This window comes from Bubalus kerabau, chromosome 4, assembly GCF_029407905.1.
Source record: "Bubalus kerabau isolate K-KA32 ecotype Philippines breed swamp buffalo chromosome 4, PCC_UOA_SB_1v2, whole genome shotgun sequence".
Lineage (NCBI taxonomy): Eukaryota > Metazoa > Chordata > Mammalia > Artiodactyla > Bovidae > Bubalus > Bubalus kerabau.
Window position 1 is genome coordinate 158,637,592 of NC_073627.1, and position 27,908 is coordinate 158,665,499.

A 27,908-nucleotide genomic window follows, 5' to 3' on the forward strand; every position below is an offset into this window, starting at 1 on the left:
TGTCTTAGCTCCTTCTCAAAATAAGAGATTTCAGAAGGGAATCTGCCAAAAAAACATGGATATGTTAAGAGAAAGACACATTTGGTTCTGAATTTAGGCAAGAGAGATGTGAATAGGAGTCATATCACAGTTGGAAATGGGATCACTGGTAGCTTCCTGTTTCTATTATGGCCGGAGAACAAATACTTTGTTATTGTGAGATGGTGTCTTTGCTGCTATGTCTTCTTGTGTTCCTCTCTGGTTAAACATTTATGTTAAAAATAATTATAGAAAAAAATATATGCAACACATAGAAAGAAAATATACATAACATGACATAGAACAGATATGACCTGATTAGCCTGCAGTTTGTTGCTGACAGGGCCACAGTGTGATACAGGAAGACCACAGACCATGCTGGGGGGAGTGTGCTCACTGCCTGGAAAGAGAGGCTGTAAGAGATAGCTGAAATGATTCTGACAAGCTCAATGCAAACTGCAAAGAAGGGGACTCCAGCAGTCCCTGAGGAGATACAGATAATGAAAAGGAATCATGTTTTCCACTCCCTTTTCCTTGTCCATTGCAAATGAGAAGTGTGAGTATCAGATTTCAAATTACCCAGAAAGCTAAGGTAATCCTCAGCTTGAAGCTGAGGATCTGCTGTAGATGACAGGGTTGCTTGGAGGTAATGCTGTGAACAGAGCCTGTGGACATAAGAAAAGACCAAGAGGCTGCCTTAGGCAGCAAGAAACAGAGGCCAGCCAGGTACCAGACCCAAATACTTCTGACATCTCTAGCCACCATGAATGAGGCTACAGTTTTCCACAGGCTGGATGTGGGGAAGGTGCAGAGTTTCAATTTCCACATGTCAATTATGCATTTAATGCCTGTTACTTCCTATTAATGAGATGTTCTTTTCTGGGGAGTTTGCAGTAACAGTGCCAGGAAATGGATTAAGCAGAACATGTCTGTTGCATATTTCAAATATTCCTGCGAGTGCTGGAAAGGAGTCGGGAGTGGAAACATGCCAAAAGGGCAATATTGCATGAAATTAATTGCCTGCGGTACTTATGAATTTAGTCTTACATGTATTTGGTACACAATAAAATAGCTAAAGTAGCTTTGTTTGGGGGGCTTTAGATGTATTATTTAATTCTTAGAGTCTCTAGAAAGTAGGTACTCTATCTCATTTTTACAAATGAGAAAACTGGGGTACAGAGAGGTTAAATAAATGACTTGCCCAGGACCACACATATTATAAGTATAGGAGTCAAGATTTGAAGCCAGATACTTGACCCTAGGGGGCTTCCTAGGTGGCACTAGTGGTAAAGAACCCACCTGCCAAGGCAGGAGACATAAGAGACTCAGGTTCGATCCCTGAGTCGGGAAGGTGCCCTGGAGGAGGGCATGGCAACCCACTCCAGTATTTTTGCCTGGAGAATCCCATGGACAGAGAAACCTGGTGGCTTACAGTCCTAGGGTCACACGGAGTCAGACATGACTGGAAGACTTAGCATGCGTGCACACTTGGGCCTAGAGATTACACTGGCACTTTTTTCACAACATCTATTGCCTCTCCTGCATTTCAGTGTCTATCTATGTACAGATATTTTTTTGGTCTGTTCTATTTCTAGAGGAAAACAATAGAATGGGAAAGACTAGAGATCTCTTCAAGAAAATTAGAGATACCGAGGGAACATTTCATGCCAAGATGGGCACAATAAAGGACAGAAATGGTATGGGCCTAACAGAAGCAGAAGATATTGAGAAGAGGTGGCAAGAATACACAGAAGAACTATGCAAAAAAGATCTTCATGACCCAGATACCATGACGGTGCAATCACTCACCTAGAGCCAGATATCCTGGAATGTGAAGTCAAGTGGGACTTAGGAAGCATCATTACAAACAAAGCTTGTACTAACAAAACAAACCTCCACTAGGAGGTGATGGAATTCCAGTTGAGCTATTTCAAATCCTAAACGATGATGTTGTGAAAGTGCTGCACTCAATATGCCAGCAAATTTGGAAAACTCAGCAGTGGCCACAGGACTGGAAAAGGTCAGTTTTCATTCCAATCCCAAAGAAAGGCAATGCCAAAGAATGCTCAAACTACCGGACAATTGCACTCACCTCACACACTAGCAAAGTAACGCTCAAAATTCTCCAAGCCAGGCTTCAGCAATACATGAACTGTGAACTTCCAGATGTTCAAGCTGGATTTAGAAAAGGCAGAGGAACCAGAGATCAAATTGCCAACATCCATTGGATCATCAAAAAAGCAAGAGAGTTCCAGAAAAACATCTATTTCTGCTTTATTGACTATGTCAAAGCCTTTGACTGTGTGGATCACAACAAACTGTGGAAAATTCTGAAAGATGGGAATACCAGATCACCTGACCTACCTCCTGAGAAATCTGTATGCAGGTCAAGAAATGACAGTTAGAACTGGACATGGAACAACAAACTGGTTCCAAATAGGGAAAGAAATAGGTCAAGGCTGTATATTGTCACCCTGCTTATTTAACTTATATGTAGAGTGCATCATGAGAAATGTTGGACTGGATGAAGCACAAGCTGGAATCAAGATTTCTGGGAGAAATCTCAATAACCTCAGATATGCAGATGACACCACCCTTATGGCAGAAAGAGAAGAAGAATTAAAGAGCCCCTTGATGAAAGTGAAAGAGGAGAGTGGAAAAAGTTGCTTAAAGCTCAACATTCAGAAAACTAAGATCATGGCATCTGGTCCCATCACTTCATTGCAAATAGATGTGGAAACAGTGGAAACAGTGACAGACTTTATTTTTTTGGGCTCCAAAATCACTGCTGATGGTGACTGCAGCCATGAAATTAAAAGATGCTTGCTCCTTGGAAGGAAAAGTTATGACCAACCTAGACAGCATATTAAAAAGCAGAGACATTACTTCGCCAACAAAGGTCCGTCTAGTCAAAGCTATGGTTTTTCCAGTAGTCATGTATGGATGTGAGAGCTGGACTATAAAGAAAGCTGAGCACTGAAGAATTGATGCTCTTGAACTGTGGTGTTGCAGAAGAAGCTTGAGAGTCTCTTGGACAGCAAGGAGATCCAACCAGTCCATCCTAAAGGAAATCAGTCCTGAATATTCACTGGAAGGACTGATGCTGAAGCTGAAACTCCAGTACTTTGGCCACCTGATGCGAAGAACTGACTCCTTTGAAAAGACCCTGATGCTGGGAAAGATTGAAGTTGGGAGGAGAAGGGGATAGCAGAGGATGAAATGGTTGGATGGCATCACCGATTCAATGGACATGAGTCTGAGTAAACTCTGGGAGTTGATGATGGACAGGGAGGCCTGGCGTGCTACATTCCATGGGGTTGCAAAGAGTTGGACAGGACTGAGTGACTGGAATGAACTGAACTGATTTCTATTTGAAACAACATATTTTTTATTTGAAACAAAAATTTTTAGAAACAACATATAAGTTGTTTCTCAACAACTTAGTCCTGATTTGATTTGAATTATTGTACATAATTTCCCTCTTGAGCACGGAGTCTTAGTTGCATCTTTAAGCTTTTAACAAGCATAAATGACACCTGGAACTGGCCTCGTCTTACCTCTTTTCCACACGTTTAGTCTTGAAACGCTGTTGCTTTTCCTCTACAAATGATGTGTTTAGTGCTCTGTGTAATCTCTGATGGAAAGAACAGATTCACATATAGAGATTGTTAGAAACACAGAACTGGGGCACAAAGCACCCCCTGAGATTTAATCTCTTTGCTACAAACCTTGGCCTTTTTAAACAAATTATCATTGATGGCAGAAAAAAGATCAATATTCAGTCCCAAATCTCAACAGAAAACAAATTCTAAGATAGTATTCTACCTGGAAGAAAATAATTTGATGGGAAACTTAGAAATACTCTGAGTTGTAAAAAGGTCTGTGATATAAAGAAAAGTTGGGACTTCCCTGGTGTGTCAGTGCCTATGACTCCTCACTTCCAATGCAGGGGATCTGGGTTCAATCCCTGGTCAGAGAACTAGATCCCGCATGCTGCAACTAAGCGCTCACACACTGTCACTTAAGATTCAGTGCAGCCAAATAAATAAATAAAAGGAGAGCTATCATAACTGGGCTTCCCTCGTGGCTCAGATGGTAAAGAATCTGCCTGCAATGAGGGAGACCTGGGTTCAATCCCTGGGTCAGGAAGATTGCCTGAAGAAGGGAATGGCTACCCACTCCAGTATTCTTGCCTGGAGAGTCCCAAGGACAGAGGAGCCTGGTGGAATCGCAAAGACCTGGACATGACTAAGTGACTAACACATTATCATAACTAACATGTGGCAGAGGACTTAGTACAATTGCTAAAGGTGAGTCAAAACAAAGAAGGTAAGAACTCCTTAGAATTAAACTAATCACACTGATTTATAATGCAGAGGATCAATTGTCTGCAGAGTCTTCCTTAGTAGACCAAATGCATCCTAGGATGAAAGTAGAAAGAACAGGGTTCACATGTAACCAACCCAATGATAGTGACCTATATAGAAAAAAAGTGCTGTGTTAAAGAAGAGAGCAGCATAACAGATGCAGGGGGCAGAGGTGGCAGAACTGGCAGCCTCACTGCTGAGAAGCAGTGACGGTGTGCTGGGAGGCACGGGGGAGCCTGGCCGGGAGGTCAGATTGGCTCCTCTGGCCTCGCCCCTACCTGCACTCAGGGGGAAACTGCTGTCTTTGCTAGAGCCCCTTCATCAGTACTTCCCCGGTAGCTCAGCTGGTAAAGAATCCACCTGCAATACAGGAGACCCCGGTTTGATTCCTGGGTCAGGAAGATCTGCTGGAGAAGGGATAGGCTACCCAATCCAGTATTCTTGGGCTTCCCTGGTGGCTCAGCTGGAAAAAAATTAGCCTGCAATGCAGGAGACCTGGGTTCCATCCCTGGGTTGGGAAGATCCCCTAGAGAAGGCAAAGGCTACCCATTCCAGTATTCTGGCCTGTAGAATTCCATGGACTGTATAGTCTATGGGCTCACAAAGAGTTGGATACGACTCAGTGACTTTCACTTTCACTTCATCAGTAAGAAGCCTTTTGAGTATATTTCAGCTCTCAATGCCTGTTTCCATCAGGTGAGATATACAAAGGAGTGAGCTTGAATGACTGTCTGCCTGACAGTTTTAGTTCTTCCTGTTGGTGAGTGCATAGGTGTCTGGATAACATGAAGGAACTTTGATCTAGAGCTTGGCCATGACATCAGTGGACTTTTAAGCTCTGGACCATTGAAATGCAGCAAGAGCAGGGACCCTAGCGTTCATCTGAAGGGAAACAGGGGACTTCAAGATCATTTAGTGGGTTTCAGTTTTGGCAAGAAAGACACTGAAGGAAACAAATCTTTCACACTATCTCTTCAGACTGTCACTAAGTGAAATCATGTTAAAAACATCACCATTGCAATCTCAAAACCATGTGCATCTGAACACTTCCTATGTTTTCCTGTGATAAGCTAAGAGAAATAATGGTTATTGCTCCTAAGGCATTTACAGTCTATTTAGCCTATTCTATTAGATCCTACTGGACACAATTTGAAAATGGATTTAACAGTTTTATTTTAAAAAGTCAATATTTCCAAAATGCTGGAAATTATATTTCTTGCAACTAACTGCTTACAACAAAACATTTAAACAACAACAACAAGGCTGTTGCTTCCACTCTGAGCAACAGTGGAGGGTTATATGGAAGGAAAGGGCATTATGGGACAGCTTAATTTAAGGGGCAAGTGCATTAATGGGATAGAGGGAGTTCCAGCTTATATCCTAAGAGTGTCTACACCACCTGGTTCTCTTGATAACCTGTCACTTGTCACTCTGACTTGAGGCCCTGGATTTTCCCATTATTGGGAATTCTGATGCTTAAGAATACTGGAGGGAGATGCCTGGTAGCGCTCACCTGACTGGTGTGGAGCCAGTATTGCAGCCTAGATTTGTTCTTGATGCGTGGCAGCAGCAGCCTGTACACCATGTGCTCACCAATGGTGGTCAGGATGGACAGACCAAATCCAATGCACAGCAGCATGAAGAGTCCAGAGAAGTGTTTGATGCCCATCTGCAACGTCTGTGGCAGAACAGGAAAGGAAAGGTCACGAACGGGAGGCTGCATCTGGTCCCGTGCTTGTCCCTCTTAGATGCACATCGTTTTCTGCTGGACCCGAGGAGAGCTGGAGACCATTCCTCTGTGCGCTCTGCAGGTGTCACTATACTACACTTCGCAGGGGATCCAGCCAGCACTGAGGGCTGCTGCACGGCACAATTCCTGCGGCTGCTACTCACATACGGTGCTGCTGTTTGAATGGTTCCTGGAGTCGTGAAGAGGCCCTGTGTCTAGACCACGCTATGGTGTCAAAAGGGACACTGAGCGATAGAGGTAGAGACTGAAAATGGAAACAATTTAGTATATTAAAACATCAAAAAGTTATCAAGGAAAGAATCTCTCCCAGGGACAGAGAGTGAGTTAGATTTAAGGGGAAAAGATGATGAGCGCAATAAAAATTTTCATTTAGATCTGACAGAAACATGGATAGGATATCATCTAGTTCAATGTCCTCATTTTAAAGATGAGGAACTTGGGACCAGAAAAGTGAAGGAAGTTGAGCCAGGTCACAAAATTAGATAGCCACAGAGGAGAAAAAGAAGGGACCTACTTGTTGATTGCTTACTATTTTGTGTGTGTGTGTGTGTGTGTGTGTGTGCTTAGATAGCTATTATAACTACAATTTATAGTTGAGGAAACTAAAGTCCTTGCGGTTTAAAAATGGCAAGGACTTTAGCTTCCTCAACTAAACTAATGTGACAAAGCTGGCCTATAAGTCAATGTTTGTTTAGCTCCAAAGTTCAGTTTCTTTCTACTCTATAACAAGAGCAACTATAAAAACGATCACTTTAACACCTGTGACAGGCTAAAGGATTTACAGGCGGTCTCTACAAAATATGTATTCAGTCACTAACATCGATGGCCAATCAATCCAGGAGAAAGACATTTGATTTGTTGAGTGCCTACTATGTGCCAGGCAGTCTCCCAAATACCAGGGGGTGGAGCTAGGAGGATTATGTCCCTGCCTTCAATCAGCTCAAGTCTAGGGAGAAAGCAAACATTTATACCCCATGATACATTGATTCATGCTTCCCAGGTTTTGCAGAGAAGCTGGCTCATGAGATAAGACTTAAAATGAGACAGGTAGAATGTGGAGGCTGGGTGGGAAAGTAGCACTCCAAGCTGAGGGCAGCAGAAACAAAGAATGTGACAAAAACACGAACCTCCAGCACACTGATCTGCGGGCTTGTGAAATGGATGGCTGTGCTCAGGGGTCGGGTGCGGAGGCCCTGCATCCTGAGGACGAACAGGCCAGCCCTAGGCAAGGCTCGATTAAGCACCTTACCCAAGATCATACAAGCCAATGCTAAGGACCCCGAGTGTCATCCCTTTGCTGGAGGCTTTTGGTCATTATCGTCATTGATAATTATTTAGCATTTAACACGTGGAAGGTGCAGTTCTGAGCACTTTATCAATGTAGCAACTTGCTTAATTTTCCCAGCGACCTATGAGGGAGGTACCATCTCCATTTTACAGATGAGGAAACTTAGGAACAAGAGTTAAATGACTCATCCAAAGTCACATAGCTGGTAAAGGTCAGGGGGCTTCACACCCAGGCAGGCAGTCTGGCTCCAGAGTCTACACTCTTTTTTTTTTTTTTTTAATTTAATTTTATTTATTTATTTATTTTAATTTTAATTTTATTTTATTTTTAAACTTTACATAACTGTATTAGTTTTGCCAAATATCAAAATGAATCCGCCACAGGTATACATGTGTTCCCCATCCTACACTCTTAACCACATCATTTAACTGACATGAGTGATCCGCCCATCCTCTTGAAGGAGTTTTCCTTTCTTTCATTCTCCTCTCCTCTCCTCTACCCCTAGTCCTGGAGAAGCAGGCAGTTAGGATGGCTCAGGCATGGCTAGACCTCCCGGTATCCCAGGAAGTTTATGTGGGGGACCAGGCTCAGAGGCAGAGCTTGGAGATTTCAAGCTTTGGGGGAGGCGGGGCCATGGGATCTCTTTTCCTCCATGATACTACTTTTGGCAATGGCTCTGGACCAAAGATGTGTGTTAGGATCCCTGGAGAAGGAAAGACTAGGGGTGAGCAGGGGCATAGAGCATGCCCCAGGTCCCCGAGACTGGGGCACTGAGAATGAAAGAAGCCCAGCCTGAAGGAACAGGAGTGCTGGTGTAGGGAAGGTGAGCAGTTTATCAGGCCTGAGGGGTACTCAGCTACTAGAGCTTTTCCCGGGACATCTCTGTACATGTGATGACCAACCTGACCTCCAGAAAATATATACAAATGTGTTTGAAAATAGCCCTCAGCCTGGACCTGTAGTAATGTGTACCAGATACAGCTATTACAGAAGGATTCGATGAGTTACTACTGCTGTGGATGAAGAACACACTGGGCAAATTCATTTGGGACTTTAACAGCATTGAACACTCAGCAAAAGACTGAACAGACTGGTGCTGCTTCTTATAACGTGCTGCCAAGATGAAGAAGAAAAATGCAACTTACAGTGAATCATCCTGCTTTTAAACCTTGGTGTTCCCCTCTGTTAACTTGTGCATAACAATAATTAGTCTCATTTTCCTCTTATTACGCCAATAACAAATAGGCTGTATTCAGTTTATTTTACACACTTCTTTCTTTAAATTTCCATTGTTTACACCCACATACTAATAGACTTATAGAAGCAGTTGCTGTTGTTTTTTCTTAAATTAGACATCTGTGTGCCAGACACCATACATGCATATTATGATCTGATAATAGTATTGTAAGTTAAGTATTTTTATCCCCATTTCACATCAAGGAAACTGAGGTTCATTAACTACCATACCCAATGTCATACAAGCTAAAAACTAGGAGGCCAGGCTATGGATCCAGGATTGCCTGATGCTAAAGCCTGAGCTACCTTGAAGCAAATACCCTTCAGAAGCATCTCTTGCTGTCTGAACTCGTATTGTCTATTCCCTGTTACAACTTGCAAAAAATTTTATTCAAAACTCACCCTCTGGACTGCAAATCCCCTATAATCTGCCTTTGGGCACCAGTGAAAAACGCTTAAACTGTGTCTGAGCCTGACTGACAAGATGCACTGCTGCAGTTGTAATTCAGCTGTTCTTCTCCTAGGACCACCCTGCTTCAATGTGCTATGCATTAAATATATGCATTTATCCCACATTAACAAGTGAAATCTTTTTGTCTGATAGAGTGGAACTTGCTCAACTTGACATTTATCCTTGGTCAGATGAAGAAGAAGAGGAGCAATGAATATTCAATGTCAAATCTTTAAAATAAATTTAAGTGATGCAGACAAAATAATGATTACTGTTGCAAGTGACATGGATAGAAGCATCATATTCAGAAATGCAATCACAGCCCGGTCTCACGTTGTCGAGAGCTGTATAAGTGAAAGCAAAGAAATGTGAGTGGAATTTCTTTTTCTTTATCCCATTGCTTCATCTGCAATTCATTTGATAGCTCACAGCCACACACTTCTCGAGTCTCAAGAGCCAAGGAGGGAAGACTGTCTCAGGATTTGCTGCTGCTAAGTTACTTCAGTTGTGTCCAACTGTGTGACCCCATAGACGGCAGCCCACCAGGCCCTGCCGTCCCTGGGATTCTCCAGGCAAGAACACTGGAGTGGGTTGCCATTTCCTTCTCCAAGGCATGAAAGTGGAAAGTGAAAGGGAAGTCGCTCAGTCATGTCCGACTCTTCGTGACTCCATGGACTGCAGCCTACCAGGCTCCTCCATCCATGGGATTTTCCAGGCAAGAGTACTGGAGTGGGGCAAATATCAGGCATTTATGGCTTCACTCAGTTCTTCACAGGCTCATTCTAGCCCATCCAGTCTCTCTCAGTTACCTCTTTAATCAATAAGTAACCACTCAAAAAATCGCCTTGCTTGCTTATTTTATTTTGCTAAATGTTATTTATAGTGTTATATTTCTTTAACATTTTATTTTATTGTTCATTTACATTAACATATTCATTGCATTGTGGAGGGCAAGCATACTCTGTATTATGCATGCATGAATACCCACTGATTAAGCATTAAAGAACTGGTGTTTTAAATGGTTCATATTATGTAGAAATCATTGGTGGATTGTCATATATAGCAATCCATGCATTGTACATTAGATATTAAACACTAACAAATGTCTAAGTATGTTTTAATTAAATTTAGGGAAGCAGGTTGGGCTTTTTGGATAAGGTGGGAATGTTTTATTTATTCGTTTTGTCTCATACAAGATAATGGAAAAGCCTCTCACCATCTGGAAATCTACCAGCCAACGTATTTCTAGGTACAGACTAGATTCAGATAAAGGGTGATGCCATTATCAAAGATTCTGAGTGGTCTCTGTTTAGATCATTAGTGCTTCCGGTGACATAGAGGCCAAGATCACCAATTCTGTTGCTGGTAAACCCTCCTCTGCCTCTTGCTCGGTTGTGGGCCCTTGAAACATCTGACAGATGGTTAGGTGACTGACTAGGTTCTGAAAACTCCAGCAAGAAATGCAGATAAACTATTTGAGTCATCATTTGCCTCAGATGTTACTGGTTAAATCCTATAATCTAAGCCTCCCTAGCCCCCAGTCCACGTCTTCCAACATACAGCAGCTATCCAATTTCTCTGCTCCTTTAAAGAGTCTGTACTCATTGTTTTCAATTCCTCTCCTCCCATTCTCTTTTGGACCCACTCCAATCAGGCTTTCAATCCCTGGCTTAGGATCCTGTCAAAACCAACAATGGCCATCAAATCCAAGAGTCAGTTTTCAACTTATTCATGTATCAGCTTGGAAACTTATTTCATCCTCTTTGATGTTTTTCTTCACTGTTTTGAGGAATCCTCTCTCCTTGTACTACATCAGTCTTGTCTGTTGGTTCCTCCCCATCCTTCTGACCTTAAATATTAGCATAACTTCAGTTCTTTAGTTACATTCACTTTCTTATCCAGACCATGTCTTTAAATACCATCTATTTACCAATGACTTCCAAATTTATATCATTCCCAACTCCTGACTCAGCCTGTCTACTTGGATATCTAATAGAATCTCAAAATGACACATCAAAATAAACTTCTAATTTTCCTTCTGAAATCTTCTCTTCACACAGTCTGTCCCATCTTAATAAATATCCATCCTTGCAATTTCTCAGGCTAAATAGCATAGATTCCTCCCTTTCTCTAGCATCCTGTACTTAGCATGTCTGCAAATATGGTGGATGCTATCTGATGACTTCTTACCACCTCCACCAACCACCCTGGTTCAAGTCACCATCATCTCTCACCTAGACCACAGAAATAGCTTCCGAATTGTTCCCTGACCCCTTCAGTCTGTCTTCTGCAAGGCAGCCAGGATAAATCAAAATATGTTACTCCTGTGCTCAGTGCCCAGTGATGATGTTTGGCCTCAACCAGAGTACCTGTCAGAGCCCTTACAAAGGCCCACAGGACCTTACATGACTTAGTCGCACACCTCTAGCTTCACATTCTTCTTCTCACACTTGTTCACTCTGCTCACAGCTTGGGCTTCCTCACTTCCCTTAAATCCATCCAGCTGTTCCTGCTTGAGGCTCTTCATTTTCTGTTCTCTTTGCCTTGCAAATTCTTCCACCAGGAACCAGCAATGCTCCTTCGCTTACTCTCTGCGGGTCTCTGCTCAAACATTACTTATCAGTGAAATCTGCTTTAACTACTGTGGTTAAAAGGGCAAATCTTTCTATGGCTGAAAAATATTCCATTGTATGTACATACCACATTTAGTTTATCCATTCATCTGCTTATAATCAGTAGATTAGAGTTCATCAGGAGCTGGGGCTAGAGGAAAATGGGGAGTTATGCTCAGTAGTTACAGAGTTTCTCTTTGGGATGATGAAAGAAATTTTGGAAACATGTAGTGGAAATGATTGCACAACACTGTAAATTTAATGAATGGCATTGAACTGTACACTTAAAAATGGTTAAAATGGCAAATTGTTTTTACCATGATTTAAATAATTAAAAAGAAAAAAAAAAAGGCAAATCCTATCCTCTCTCTCTTTTCCTGTGAAAGTTGTTCATTTGTGTCTGATGCTTTGCGACCCCATGGACTGTATAGTCCATGGAAGTCTCCAGGGCAGAATACTGGAGTGGGTAGACTGTCCCTCTCCAGCAGATCTTCCCAACCCAGGAATCGAACTGGGGTCTCTTGCATTACAAGTGGATTCTTTACTGGCTGAACTATCAGGGAAGCCTCTTCTCATGGACTCAATCTCTTCTCCTTACCTTGTTTTATTTTGTCCCTGACATAACATATATTTACTGTCTATTTCCCTCAAGGAGAATGTAAGCTCCAAGAAACCAGGAAAACTGCTCATTTGTCTAGTGCATATCCTGGTTGCCTAGAACACTGCCTAACATTTATAAGGTTCTCAAAAAGTGTTTTTTGGAATAAGTGGATGAAAGCATATGAAACCTAGAATCTTTGTATAATATAAATTGATGTATATATTTCCACCCTCCAAAAGTCTTATAGATCTCAAGAGATTTTTGGAATAATTCTGTGATGGAGAAAGAGATTGATATTCTTAATTAATAGATGAGAAAGAGGCTCAGAGAACTTGGAAAACTTGCCATCCTGACTTTCTAACGCCAGTGTTCATCAATCTGAGGGCCTATTGGGGGAATTGGGAGGAAAAGCATATTAACAATTAATAAAGTAAAAAATTGGAGATTTTTTACACAGTAAAATTTCAACTGGCTTCTGCAGGAAATGTGTTGGCTTTATTTGCTTAGGATCCTTTCCTTGGGGAATGGCCCTTCCCTACTTCACGTGGTTTTGGTGTGTCTACCAACCACAGACTCCCCACTCCTTGTTAACAGGAGGCCAAGCACAGGACCCAAGGTAAGCCAGTTTACATCTGAAGCAGAGGCACTTGGCTTGGAAAGTAGTTGAAGCCATCATTTCCAGTGTCTTCAGGATCATAAAGCTCCTCTAGCTCTGAGGTGTCAACATAACCTCTTTTGAGAGAGCCTTTATTTCTCTTGCAGAACACTGAAATGAATGGGTGAGCCCCTTCTAGGAAAATTTCTCTGACAGGTCTGCCTTTCTTTGCATGTCTCTAGAGGCTTGGTACGGAGAAGGCAATGGCATCCCACTCCAGTACTCTTGCCTGGAAAATCCCATGGATGGAGGAGCCTGGAAGGCTGCAGTCCGTGGGGTAGCTGAGGGTCGGACACGAATGAGCGACTTCACTTTCACTTTTCACTTTCATGCATTGGAGAAGGAAATGGCAATCCACTCCAGTGTTCTTGCCTGGAGAATCCCAGGGACGGGAGAGCCTGGTGGGCTGCTGTCTATGGGGTTGCACAGAGTTGGACATGACTGAAGTGACCTAGCAGCAGCAGAGGCTTGGTATACAGTAAGTGCTAATAAATGTTTAATAAAGCAAGTACATACCTGAAAAATAACTTAGTTACAGTTACTCTCAAGGATTCCAGTACCTATTAAGTACTTTCCCCCAGAGCACTAAGGCTAAAAGAACCAGGAGAAATCATTTTCTTTTTCAGTGATCTGGTGTGTTAAACTTTGTATATACAAATTTGCTGAGTCTGTAAAGTCAAATCCTGGTTTGAAAATAATTTTTTTTCTTTAATTAGAGAGCTGAAATAGGGAAGGAACAACAGTTTTAGTGAGAGGTAAAGCTCCAGTACTTTGGCTACCTGATGCAAAGAGCTGACTCATTGGAAAAGACCCTGATGCTGGGAAAGATTGGGGGCAAAAGAAGGGGGAGACAGAGGATAAAATGGTTGGATGACATCCCTGACTCAATGGACATGAGTTTGAGCAAACTCCAGAAGACGGTGAAGGACAGGGAAGCCCGGAGTGCTGCAGTCTATGGGGTCGCAAAGAGCTGGACACGACTTAGTGACTGAATAACAACAACAAAGAAAAAAAAAAAAGGCAGGTTGTGGAGCCTATAAAATATGGCTAATTCCTAAATTCTTGGAAGCAGGATGGGGAGGAAGCAAATGCTGTTTCTAATTTTGAAGACCTGATTTCCTTTTCCTTTTTTTTTTGCCACCCCAATATTTTGCCCAGAAGAGCAGTAGCTCAATAAAATTTGGCAGACTAATTGTGTCTATACATATAGCCCTTTATCCAGGCAGGAGGAGGGGGACAGAAGACAGAGGCCTGCATCTGCATGAGGTGAGGGCTCCAGAGGCACCAAGGAGAGCTACCAGAGGGGAGAGTTTCCCTGGGTGAAGACAATGGGGCAAGACTGGGTGATGTAATAATTGGGGATTTCTAAAAAACTTGTAACAACAATCACGAAAAGGTAGAAAGAAGGTATTCACTCACAGAATCTGCAACTTTCTCATCAATGAAGACAGACTGAAAGATCATTTAACATGAAACAAAACAGGAGATGATTTGCAAAATCCAGGGAGACGCTACATGAGTGAAGTTATTAATAACAGTGCTCACACATATGGATGAGAAAATAATCTAGATGGACAGTAAAACCAGGGTCTGCAGGAACTTCTCATTGCATCCCTCGTCCTGGGGGATGTGGCACCTCTATCTCCTCTAACCTGAAATCTGCTTAATGACTCCTCAACATGGCGCTGCCCAGGTTGCTGAGGACACGTCCCCTTTCTGACCTTGGTACTCCCAGAGCTCTGGCCCCTTCTAGGTTTGGGCAACCATCTTTTACCCTTGGACCTGGTGCTCAGTGTGCTAAATTAGCTCCATTGTGCAGTCTTTTGAAAAGCCTTAATGTATTAATAAAATGACTCAGAAAAATATTTCCAAAAATTAATTTTGAGGCAATCAACATTATCATTTTCCTATATAAACAATTATCTTCAGTTCTTCATTGTCTCTTCCAAACTATGACCATTTGCAAATATATTTTCCAGAGCTATAAACTCTGTTATATGTTAATAATTATGCTTTTTAAAAAGCTTAATCTGAAAATATATTGATTTATAGTTATTTATTAACTTCAATGGCTTTATATTAGCAACCATTATTTTATCATAATTCACTTTATCCCCAAACTGTCAAATATTTAATATTGCTTAGTATATATACATATGTATAACAAATATTGATGCAATAAAAACATCTTTTGCATAGAGCACTTTAAAAATCACTTTTGATTCTTTCTTTGAGATATATATTGCAATGGATGGGATTACCAGGTTAGATGATGGAACTGTTCTGATGCCTTATGTTGTATGAAATAGTTCTCAAGAGTGTGAAAACCATTCCTAGTGATTCCCAAGATGCCCCAGTGCACAGGATGTTAATTAACATCCTTGCCAACTCTGTTTTACAACTAATCATTTTTTTTTTCTATTTTGGTTATTCTGATTTGTATGTGTTCAATTTTTGAGATTATTTTTTGAAGTTTGTTTTTCCTATCTCCCTGTGTATACATTATATATTTATATCATTTGCCCAATTATCCATTTCAGAAAAAGTGAGGATTTTTACTGAAGAAAAGTAATAAGCCCTTTCCTAATACATTACATATATTTCTTCATTTAAAATTTTCCTGTTAAGTTTGTTTTGTTAGATTTTATTATACAGATGTTTGAACTCTATATGACTCCATTTGTTTCGATTATTGGAAACACTATTGTTCAGTTAGAAGTAACTGTTAGAAAATAGTCATTGGGAAGTTTTATGCCCAATTGCTTTATTTTTAAAAAATTATTTATTTTCGGCTGTGCTAGGTCTTCGTTGCTGGGTGAGGGCTTTCTCTAGTTGCAGTGAGCGGGGGCTGTCCTTCGTTGTGGAGCTCCAGCTTCTCACTGAAGTGGCTTCTGGTGAGGGAGCACAGGCTCCAGGAGTGCAGGCTCCAGCAGGTGCAGCTCTCGGGCTCTAGAGCACAGGCTCGCAGTTGAGGTGCATTGGCTCAGTCACCCCACAGCATGTGGAAGCTCCCTGGACCAGAAATCAAACCCGTGTTTCCTGCATTGGCAGGTAGATTCTTAACAACTGGCCCACCAGGCAAGTCCCCAATTGCTTTGTTTTTGAAAAATAATGAACACTTCATCCATCTCGTTTTTTTTTTTTTAAACTGAGAGTGGACTTTCTCTTCACTGAGAAAATTTCAGCTCCATGTTGCAGAAGTACCTTAGCCAGTAAAAGGCCACACCCATCCTGGGGTGGGCTGCATTCCTTTATGCTGATTTTGATTTCTACTTAAAATCCTATAAAAAAAAATTGGTAACATACACATGCACACACATATACACAAAACCTTGTGAGAACAAACACCACGCAAAATAACAAAATTTACTTGTGGGTCAGCTTTAGTCTAAGAACTGTGAGGCTGTATCTTTACTCCACACAGCTTTTGCTACTCTGGGGTCCTTTCAGTGTTGTGGTTTTTCACTATGACCCAGCGGATGCTTTAAAGCAGACACATAGTTTGTTGCTGTTCACACAATCACCAGCCAGCGGGACAGCTACAGCAGCCAATACAAAAGGAGATGCATCCAGTTCTGATCCTAACTCTAGCAACCTCTTTAAAAATTTTTTTTTTGGCTGTGCTGTGTGGCATGCGGGATCTTAGTTCACTGACCAAGGATAGAAATGTTCCCTGCACTGGAAGTGTGGAGTCTTAACCACTGGACTGCCAGCAAAGTCCAACCTGACTCCTTTTTCACCATGCCACCTTGTCTTACAAACACCCAAGCCTCTCCCTTTTCAAAGCATGGGAAATAGATAAAAGACAATAGCCAGATTCATGGCACACTTTAAGTCCTAACAGAGAAAATCAATAGCATAAGTGAAGAATGGGATTTGTAATAAAAAAAAATTCCTGAAGATTTTTCCTTGAAGATTCCTTTACAGCAATATAGAGAATAAATCAACTATGTTAAGGCCATATTTTTCCCCCTACATTGCAAAAAAAATTGTCTAGTTGATTTGGGGATTGCAACATATGGTACAGAGCAGACACAATCCATTAATATAGGATTCACAACAACATATTGTTACTGATGTCTGCAGCGTCAAAGCATATTGGTTGCTATTACTAGTTTAATCTAAATGCTGTCACTTATTTCTCAAGATGAGATGAAAGTGGAAGATGATCTAAGATTGCCTTGCCTAATATTTTTAATTTTTTGCAATGCATAGGGCCAAGGAGGTAGGAGCTCCTTTCTCCTTGATAAACAATTATCTTTTTGTAAAAATTGAAGCTTGGTTTGATTATCTTAGGAATAATTTGAGGCAGGTAAATACAGAAGCCGTAAAAATAGGAGGCAGTGCAGGGAGCTCACCATTTGTGGTCAGAGAGCATGGTTCAAGTCCTTGCTTTGCCACTCACCAGCTGGATACCTTGGGGTAGCTTCTAGATCGCTCTATAGCATCATCTGTAAAACTGAGATGAAGGCACCCACCCCACAATGTTGTTACAATGATTAAATGGTATAACAAATGTAATAGGGCCTAGAACAGCTGTTCAATAAGCATCAAATACTATTATCACTCCAAGGAACTGTACAGAATGAGATTTGTTGGCAACTTGGCAATTAACAGAGAAGAGTCAAAGCATTCTAATATGAAAATAAATGTGATCTTTTTCCCCAAATATTCATACAATCAGATCTTTCCAGTTGCAGAGGCTAGAAACAGGTGCACAGTTTAAGGTCACTGCCACAAAGCCTTGGCTAACTATTGGGTTGTCCAAAAAGTTCCTTCAGGTTTTTCCTAAGACATTAGTGGGAAAAACCCAAACAAACATTTTGTCCAACCCAATACATTAGGTAGACTGATTGGGCAATTAGCTTGTGAATTCCAGCCTGTAGGGTGCAGAGGACCTTGACATTGTTTCATTTCTGGATTAGGAATACACAAATGTCCTGCTAATCTGAGAGTAGGTGTGGCTAAGTACCAAGTAAGGGTTCAAAAGGAACCCAGAGGCCCCCTTTCCCCTTATATTCTGATTGAGTAAAAGAGGACGAAAGGACATGGAGAGTGAACGTGTTGTGCACTAGCACTTAACATGTTTTATCTTTTGGAATTCTCAGAATAACCTGGGGATGGAGCCTCATTTTAACCAGGAGAAATGACAGAGAGAGGTTAAGTAAGTGCTTGGGCTCGCACAGCTAATAACAAGTGACTGTGATAAAAACCCAGTTGCAACTGAATCCAAACTCAGGTGTGTCTGAGTCTTTTCACTATGTCACCCTGAAATGGGGGTAAGACTCGTATAACTACAGGATCGGGAACATTTACTGATTATTGATACATTTATTTTTAGGACTACACAGGAATTTAAGGGGCAGGCACATCTATTCTTTGTGGCTCATAAGTAATTTTTAAAATAAAAAGTATGGCATAGTGCCAATAATGAAATTTGGGAGTTTATTTGTCCTACTTTTGGGGGAAGCAAGACTAGCTACCAGCCTTTTCAAAGTATAAAGATAGTAAATCTAGAAATGGATCTTCCTTGTCCTGAAAAAAAAAAAAAATCACCTAGGGTTTGTACCTTGGCTTAGTACATGTAGGGAGAGTATGTCTCATTGTCCTGCGAACTGGCAGTAGTAAGTGAGACACAGAGAGCTGGTAAAATCTAGGGTACAAGGAACAGTGTACTTACCGGTACACTGACTCTCCAAAACAAGCAGAACAAAAACAACTACAACTTTTTGCTCTTTTCCATGAGTTCTTACTACTCCCACAGTGGCTGATCTGAAGCTATTGATATGACATCACTGAATATGGAATTGGGGAGGGAAGTGCCCACTTTTGTTCTCACCCAGTAAGAACAGCTCCAGCATACCCCTTGGCTGCAGGTTTATTAGGGTGTGAGGGACTCTGGGCTGAATGTTACATTAGAGACAAGGCTTCCCCCAATGAGAGGGCTCTCAACTTCCCTGCCAGGTCCAGGTCAAATTTAAAAAAAGTTTTGTTAGTGTAGACAGCATCCACTCCTGCTGCAGAGGTGTACCTGTTCATCTCTGCATCTTTTGAATGCCAGGAGCAATACCATTTCCACATCCTGGGGAGAGTCCACTGCATCTGGAATCACCACCACTTCTGCCTGTGGGAAGAAGGACTCTGAGTGTGGCCCATTCTCTCCCACTGGGTACTGGAGGTGAGAGAGCTTCCCAGGAAGGGCTTCCTTGGTGGCTCAGCAGTAAAGAATCTGCCTGCAATTCAAGAGACCCAGGAGATATGGGTTCAATCCCTGACTCAGGAAGATCCCCTGGAACAGGACATGGCAACCCACTCCAGTATTCTTGCCTGGAGAATCCCATGGATGGAGGAGCCTGGTGGGCTACAGTCTATAGGGTGTCAAAGAGACGGACAGGACTAAAGTAACTGAGCATGCATGCATGTGTGAGCTTCCCAGGCAGTTCTCTGTCCTGGTTGTGTGGAAGGCCCATTAACTGAACTTAATATTGTGGTGGGCAGTCAAGCCTGAAAAGCCACCTCCACTGAGACTGATAGACTGGGGATTTTGTCTTAGCCTTTCTTACAAGGCCTCTGAATTTCTGCCCGAACAGAAACTGTAAAGGAGCTGGAGCAATGAGACAGGAGGAACCCAGCTGGATTCCTAGCCCATAGGACTTGCTCTAGGATTTCTGGATGTACCGTGGGGAGTGGTCTGAGGCTTTCAAAAGGGAAAGATGGGCTTTTGTTGCCCAGAGAGAGGTGATTAAAAGATGCTCAGCCAAGAGAAATAGATTCGTCCCTCTTGCTAAAATAAGTAATTAATCATCTGTTAAAAGATGCTTGAACACCACAAGTAAATGAAAATAGTTCACCTAGCACCTTTTGGGAATTTTTTCCCCATATATAAAACCATGAGAAGTAAAGGAAAATATATGTATTTTCTTATTTTTAAACTTTAAAAATTCTCTTCACTCTTTGTAGTTTGGTTTCTGAATCAAAACAAAGAAAAAAAAATACATTCATAAAAGCTGTTTCCTTTTCTTTTCCCTCCATGCTCCTTCATCATGTTCTCCCCAACTCAGGGCATTATCTTGAATCATTGAGAGCAGAAGAGTTAGTAACACTGAGGTAGGTGGTCAAGAGGCTGGAAGATCTTGCTTCAGTAAGAGAGACACTTTCCAGTAGATCAGAGATGGCAGTTACTGGGCCTCTTGGGCAGATCTTTAAAGAGATAGAGAAGAAAGAAAAAGTTGTTGTTGAGTGACGACCTTATACAACTCACACAATGGTCACCAAGTGCTTGTGGACCTCCAGGCTTCTGACCACAGCACTGAATTCCTGGAAGGAGATTTTCCCGTCCCCATCTTTGTCCAGGAGGATGATGGTTTTGTCCACCAGCTGCTGTAACTGCCAGTCTTTCAGGTTGTCCCCCACCATCATCTTCAGAACCTGGAAGAGCTCCCCGTTGGAAATGTAGCCGTCTTTGTCCATGTCGTAGATGCTGAAAGCAAACCTCAGCTTCTGCTCCTCATCTCCCCGGACGCTGAACTGGGAGGTCCCCAGGATGAATTCCCGGAAGTCCACCTGTCCGTCGCCGTCGGTGTCGAAGACGTCGATCACCCGCTGCGCCAGCGGGTTCCCCTGCAGCTCCGGCATGGACGTGAACTCTTTGACGCTCAGAGCGCTGGAACTGTCCAAATCCAGCTTCTTAAACCGCTTGCGCAGCCTTTTAATTTCATCTTCGTCAAAGTGAGAGCATATCTCCGCCGGGTAACTGGCCTCATTTCCCATTCTGGAGCCAGTCTGTTGCTCATAGGGTCGGCGGAGCGAGTAGGGGCGCTGGGCGCACAGGCGGCTAAAAAGAAACCGTTGTGCCCGCAGGTGGAGGGCCAGGTGGGGCAGGCTCGCGGGGACATCTCTTCCGCACCTCCCCCCACCCCCGCCCCCTATTCCCCTTTCACCCCCTTCCCCTCTCCTGCTTCGGGCAACTAGACGAGAAAATAGGAGGTGCTGGGAGCCAGGTGGAGGAGTGGGTGAGGGGAGATCAGGAGAGACGAAGAGGTGGGAGACGGAAGCTTGCAGGGGGTAAGATAGGAAAAGTAGGAGAGAGGGGAGCTGGGGGAGAAGTCCCCTTTATGAATCCTTCTCTCAGGACCTTAACCTTTATCTCTCTTGCTATTTTTTAAAATCTTCTCACGTCCTCACTTTTCCTTCTTCGCTTGAAAAGTGAACTCCAAGGGGGTGGGGCTGCCTTTGTATTAATCACTTCAGTATCCCCAGCACAGTGCCTGAAATGCAGTAAGTGTTTAACATATGTTGAATGACTGCGTGAACTGCAAGCAGGGGCTCCTGATGCTTATTTGCAGACCTCCTCTAAGGACTAAATGAGATAATACATCAAAGCGTTGGTGTCATATATACATCAACAGTTGATCCTTGAACAACATGGGTTTCAACCGTGTGGGTCCACTTATATGCAGATATTTTTCGATAGTAAATACTACAGTACTGCAGGGTTGGCGTTGGTTGAATACTCTGACGCAGAACCATGGATACTGAGAAAGGATACCCAGGGCTGACTATAAAATTGAGGATTTTCCACTGAACAGATGGTTGGCACCCCTAAACCCCCTGGCACTGTTCAAGGCTCAAGTGTTTTTTAAAAAATTCTCTGGGAGGGAAAGCCAGGATTGACATCCTTCTGAGGCAGTGGCCACTGACCTTTTTTAGAACATTGGTTTCAGGGTCTTTGTAAGAGACTGTCCAGATATCGCACAAAATTTCTCATATGGATCATCTACAGGCAGTAACACATTCCTGAGGAATACACACAATGCTGAATTCAGGGCACTTTTGGGGAAGATACAGGTCCTAAGACCTTGGCTCCCAAGACCTCTGTCAGCTTATTATTTCAAATACATCATCTCAAACCCACTCCTTATTTTTGATGGGCTAGTGCCTGATGACTGTCCTGCAGATCACTTTGGGGAATGGCTGCAATGTGCCCTGAGAAGCTTTTGCTGTGGTTTGAGAGTATAAGAGGCCCTTAGGCTCTCTCACTCTCTCCCACCTTGCTTCAGCTGGATTATTCCTATTTTGTTGATGATGAATCTCACCGCCATTCCCCAGATTCCTTCTTCCTTTAGGAACACATCAGTTCCTCCAAGTGCATTCAGTTCAGTTCAGTTCAGCCGCTCAGTCATGTCCGACTCTTTGTGACCCCATGAATTGCAGTACTCCAGGCCTCCCTGTCCATCACCAACTCCTGGAGTTCACTCAGACTCACATCCATCGAGTCAGTGATTCCATCCAGCCATCTCATCCTATGTCGTCCCTTTCTCCTCCTGCCCCCAATCCCTCCCAGCATCAGAGTCTTTTCCAATGAGTCAACTCTGTTTCATCTTTAGCATCATTCCTTCCAAAGAAATCCCAGGGCTGATCTTCAGAATGGACTGGTTGGATCTCCTTGCAGTCCAAGGAACTCTCAAGAGTCTTCTCCAACACCACAGTTCAAAAGCATCAATTCTTCGGTGCTCAGCTTTCTTCACAGTCCAACTCTCACATCCATACAGGACCACAGGAAAAACCATAGCCTTGACTATACGTACCTTTGTTGGCAAAGTAATGTCTCTGCTTTTGAATATGCTATCTAGGTTGGTCATAACTTTTCTTCCAAGGAGTAAGCGTCTTTTAATTTCATGGCTGCAGTCACCATCTGCAGTGATTTTGGAGCCCAAAAAAATAAAGTCTGACACTGTTTCCATTGTTTCCCCATCTATTTCCCATGAAGTAATGGGACCAGATGCCATGATCTTCGTTTTCTGAATGTTGAGCTTTAAGCCAACTTTTTCACTCTCCTCTTTCACTTTCATCAAGGGGCTTTTTAATTCCTCTTCACTTTCTGCCATAAAGGTGGTGTCATCTGCATATTTGCTGCTGCTGCTGCTAAGTCGCTTCAGTCATGTCCGACTCTGTGCGACCCCATAGACGGCAGCCCACCAGGCTCCCCCAACCCTGGGATTCTCCAGGCAAGAACACTGGAGCGGGTTGCCATTTCCTTCTCCAATGCATGAAAGTGAAAGTGAAGTCGCTCAGTTGTGTCCGACTCTTATCAACCCCATGGACTTCAGCCTACCGGGTTCCTCCGTCCATGGGATTTTCCAGGCAAGAGTACTGGAGTGGGGTGCCATTGCCTTCTCCGCTGCATATTTGAGGTGATTGATATTTCTCCTGGCAATCTTGATTCCAGGTTGTGCTTCTTCCAGCCCAGCCTTTCTCATGATGTACTCTGCATATAAGTTAAATAAGCAGGGTGACAATATACAACTTTGATGGACTCCTTTTCCTATTTGGAACCAGTCTGTTGTTCCATGTCCAGTTCTAACTGTTGCTTCCTGACCTGCATATAGGTTTCTGAAGAGGCAGGTCAGGTGGCCTGGTATTCCCATCTCTTTCAGAATTTTCCACAGTTGATTGTGATCCACACAGTCAAAGGCTTTGGCATAGTCAAAAAAGCAGAAATAGATGTTTTTCTGGAACTCTCTTGCTTTTTCGATGATCCAGTGGATGTTGGCAATGCAAAGTATTAATTCATTTGGTTCAAGAACATTCATTTTAAAGGGACTTGGGGGACTCCTAGGACCCTAAATCAAACTGGAAGAGGCAAACACTCCCTCATTTTAAAAAAGCCAAAATATCAGCCTGAAGGTAGTCATGCTGAAACTGGCACAACAAAGCCATGGAATACCTTACCATTAGGTCTACACAGTTTAAAAGAAAAGGAGGGACTTCTCTGGTGGTCCAGTGGCTAAGACTCCACGCTCCCAAAGCAGGGGGCCAAGGTTGGATCCCAACCTGGCGTGCTGCAGTCAATGAGTGCAAACAGTCAGACATGACTTAGTGACTGAACAACAATAACAACTCTGCCCAGGAGCGTTCATCTAGCACTCAGTCTGGGTCCTCCCTCCAGTGCCCAGGCCTGGCTGAAGAGGCAGGTCTCAGCTGGCGGTACCCACAGGGCCAGGTCCCCAGACTCTGCCCAGCTGTCCTCACTGAGGGAGCTAGATCCTACATGCTGCATGATGCAAGGAAGATTGAAGATCCTGCCTGCCACAACTAAGACACAGTGCAGCCAAATAAATAAAATAAAATAATAGTAGTAAGAAAGAAAAGTAAAGGTTTAGAGGCTGAAATATTTGATGACTGAATTATTATCTGGACTGAATTAACTAGATCTGAAAGAAGCATGGTCGAGTGGAAAGGATTTAGAGTAGTGTGTTAGGGGTGGGGCAGGTGCACAGCTGGGTGTTAGCGTGAGATCACGACCTTCAGCACAAGACCTTTACCCAGAGACCATTAGCACCTCAGCGGTGGTGGTGAGAGACCCAGCCTGGCCAACAGTCAGCTGGACCGAGGTCCTTGTGTCTGTGAGTGTGGTGAGAGGCAGATTGTGGCCTTCTCCCAAGGGCACTCCAGGCCTTCTGGTCTCAGGCCGGCAGGTGAGCTGGGGGCCCGGGGACAGGCTGAGCGCTGTGTCCTGCAGAGCTCTCGCTATGGCCACCCACTGGGTGGGTCCAGACCTTGAAGTGGTGGTGAACCTCTGCCCCATCCCCTGCAACCTAATGGCGGCAGCAGTCATCCTGGCTCACAGTGCTTGAGACCCATCCTCGTTTGGGGAGTCTGAGGGGCCTGAGGTCTGGCTGGGTCCTGGGCGCCTGGCTTCCTCAGTGATGACAGCTGGGCAGAGTCTGGGGACCTGGCCCTGAGAGCACCGCCAGGTGAGACCTGCCTCTTCAGCAGGGCCTGGTCACTGGAGGGAGGACCTGGACTGCGTGGATCAAATGCTTCTGGGCAGGGTTGTTGTTGTTCAGTCACCGAATTGTGCTCCACTCTTTGTGACCCCATGGACTGCAGCACGCCAGGCTGGGCAGGGTACTGGTCTGAAAATGGACATAGCCAGGGCTGGACCCTGAAGAATGAAAGTCAAGCCTTGGGACCTTGAACAAGTAAAATAAGGGGTAACAATGTTACTTTGCCTGCAGCATTTAAGAGTTCAAAGCCACAAGCAGGCAAGGAGACAGAATTAAATGCCTCCCCTTCCCTTTCTTGTCAGAACAGAGAGTAACATGTGCTTTTGTGGAAGTTTACAGGAACATCGTGACCTGAAGAACAAACGATCTGACTCCAAGAAGTTTGCAACAACTAATCATGTCCCTCCTATGAGAGGGCTTTGCTGTAAACTTTCAGGGAGTTTGGGGTTTTAAAGGCATGAGTCACCTGTCTCCTTGCATGGCCTTGCAGTTACCCTTCCTCTGCTCCAAATCTGACCTTTTGGTATTGTTTGGCCTCACTCTGCATGGGGCACACAGACTTGTGTTTGGTAAAACAGGACAATTGAATCTTAACTGTCCACTTAATAGCTGTAAGTAGCTTGGACGAGTTGTTTAATGTCAGTTTTCCCAGGCATAAAATGAGGCTAATAATGTATTTTATACAGTTGAATGAGGATTAAAACTGTTACTAGCCAGTAAGATAAACAATCATTATTATTGTTATTATTACTAATTTTGTTATTGTTTACCCTGCTGGTGGAGATGAAGGCTTAAAGAAAGAATACTTGGAAGCCCGAGCACTTAAGTGTTTGTATGTCCGTTTGATGAACACTCCTTATATACCATGTACACTATGCCACTTGCTACTCTCAGTATTTTGCCAGCATTAACTTCAGCTCCTCCAGGGCAGTGTTCTTTGCTGGCTGATGGCAAACTTTCCATTGCAGGCAAGCAGTGATGAACCTCACTCATACTCCTACGGAGTCCTCACGACTTTCTCCTGAGTAATGTTCTGAAGGTCATTTTTTAGGAAGGAATCATTAGTGTGGAAACTCTTACGTAAGTATCTTCCTCTATGTGGCGTGTTATTAGGAGGTAGCGAGGTGCCATGGTGAAAGCATAGGAATTAAATAGACCAGGTTCCAGTCCCTGCTCTGCCCCATTAGCTGTGAGCTATTAGATGAGCTGTTACTGTCCTAGCCTAACTGTCCTCATCTGTAAAGTGGTGATAATCATCATCTGCTTTATCTATTCTCTGTGGCTCAGATGGTAAAGAATCTGCTCACAATGCTGGAGACCTGGGTTCGATCCCTGGGTTGGGAAGATCCCCTGGAGAAGAGAAAGGCTACCCACTTCAGTATTCTGGCCTGGAGAATTCCATGGACTGTATAATTTGTGGGGTCACAAAGATTTGGACATGACTGAACGACTTTCACGTTCACATTCACTTATCTATTCTAAGAGTGAGAAGAGGGACTGCATATAGAAATGATATGTAGAAGGAGAAATATTGTCCCAAGAGTTAACTAATTTAATGGTCAGACAATACCAGGAAGATGGTACCACTTTCTTGAAATAATTCAGTGAGCAGTTGGAACTGCTTTACTGCCTTGTAGAGGAGATAATGTGATGTTGGATCTGAAATTTTAGTCAATGTAAAGCTGAGTTTCCCATTGTTCCACATTTCATAAACTTTGTAGTTCAGCATTATTATGGGACTTAGTGTTATTGTTTCAATATTCTCCAGACATTATTCTTAGTCATTTCCATGAAAAATGCTATTTGTCACTCTCTTTATCACTATGAAGGGATGTGGATTGTTGGACATTCACTACAGTAAACATGTTAAAAGGATTGACTGTTTGTTCTGGAAGAAATTAGGATCCTGACACCATTTCCATTTTCAATAAGCCATTTTCTTTTCCTCAAGAGTTTTCAAAAAAAGAAAAAGGGACTGTGAAGGGTTATGTGCAAATATAGCTGACGTTGGAAAATAGAAACAGAAGTAATGAGAATTGAGAATCAGGTAAAACTTCATTTTCCAAGTTAGTCAGGAGAACAGGCTTCTGAGTAACTCACATAGTTACTCTGCAAGCTTTACAGGTGGAAGCCTTCACGTTTTTGTGATTTCACTGGTCAACATCTTTAACATCTATTTGTATTGAGGTGGCCACCATGTAGCATGTGGAACAATATAGCTCTAAGTTTAAAACCTTTCATGAAGGACTTCCATGGTGGTCAAGTGGTTAAGACTTTGTCTTCCAATGCAAGGGGTATGGGTTCAATCCCTGGTTGGAGAACTAAGATTCCTCATGACCAAAAAACAAAACAAAAACAGATTATAGACAACAGAAATAATGTGTAACAAATTCAATAAAGACTTTAAAAATGGTCCTCATTAAGAAAAAAAAAGCAACTTAAAAAAAATGTTAAAACCCTTCATGAGCATCAGAGTTCTCACCTGTGACTTAGAAATAATATAATGGTGGTGTTTTTATAGGTCTAAGTGGGATAACATTTACTTTTTAAAAAAGCACCCAAAATAGCACATCAGAACACATTAGGGACTCAAAAGGACCCTGAGCCCCTAATTTTGAACCCTGTCTCCTTATTCTTCCCTTTCCTACTCCTTTATTTGCTTTCTCAAAGCAGAATTTTGACTCTGGATTTATCAGTTTATCATTCTTTGATGTGACAAACCTTGTTTGAAGTTTAAATCCATTTAACAAATGTTGCAGCAACATGGATGGACCTGGAGGGTGTATTATGCTAAGTGAAATAAGTCAGAGAATACAAATACAAATGTTTTCACTTATATGTGGAATCTGAAAAATAAGATGAATGAATATTATAATACAGAAACCAACTCACAGAGAGCAAACTAGTGGTTCTGATTGAGGGAAGTGGTGGGGGGAGGAGCAAGAGACGGGGAGGGAGATGAAGAGGTATGAAGGACTGGGTATAAAATGAATAAGATATAAGGATGTAATGTACAGCACAGGGAAAATATGACCAATATTTTATAATATCTTTATATGGAGTATAAACTATAAAAATAGTGAATCCCTATGTTGTAAACCTGAAACTAATATCATAAGTTAACTCTGTGCTTGCTTAGTC

The 27,908-nt window shown here is 42.7% G+C and overlaps 2 protein-coding genes across 2 annotated transcripts in view; both read right to left on the reverse strand.

Annotated features, from left to right (window-relative positions):
• The window catches only part of GRIN3A (glutamate ionotropic receptor NMDA type subunit 3A), a 208,417-nt gene that overhangs the window by 5,523 nt on the left and 174,986 nt on the right, over positions 1–27,908 (reverse strand). Inside the window, exons 7-8 of the mRNA XM_055579184.1 lie at positions 5,899–6,063; positions 3,576–3,652 (exon numbers count right to left, since the gene is read on the reverse strand). Coding sequence (XP_055435159.1) covers positions 3,576–3,652; positions 5,899–6,063 — 242 coding nt within the window. The remainder of the gene's footprint in view (positions 1–3,575; positions 3,653–5,898; positions 6,064–27,908) is intronic.
• Positions 19,887–20,748, reverse strand: PPP3R2 (protein phosphatase 3 regulatory subunit B, beta). The gene has a single exon (XM_055579185.1). It carries the CDS (start codon positions 20,746–20,748, stop codon positions 20,236–20,238), a length of 513 nt encoding a protein of 170 aa, XP_055435160.1. The 3' UTR covers positions 19,887–20,235.

Bases quoted from the DNA above. Each gene is read 5' to 3' on its own strand.
- PPP3R2 (XM_055579185.1), bottom strand. From the start codon at position 20,748: ATGGGAAATGAGGCCAGTTACCCGGCGGAGATATGCTCTCACTTTGAC.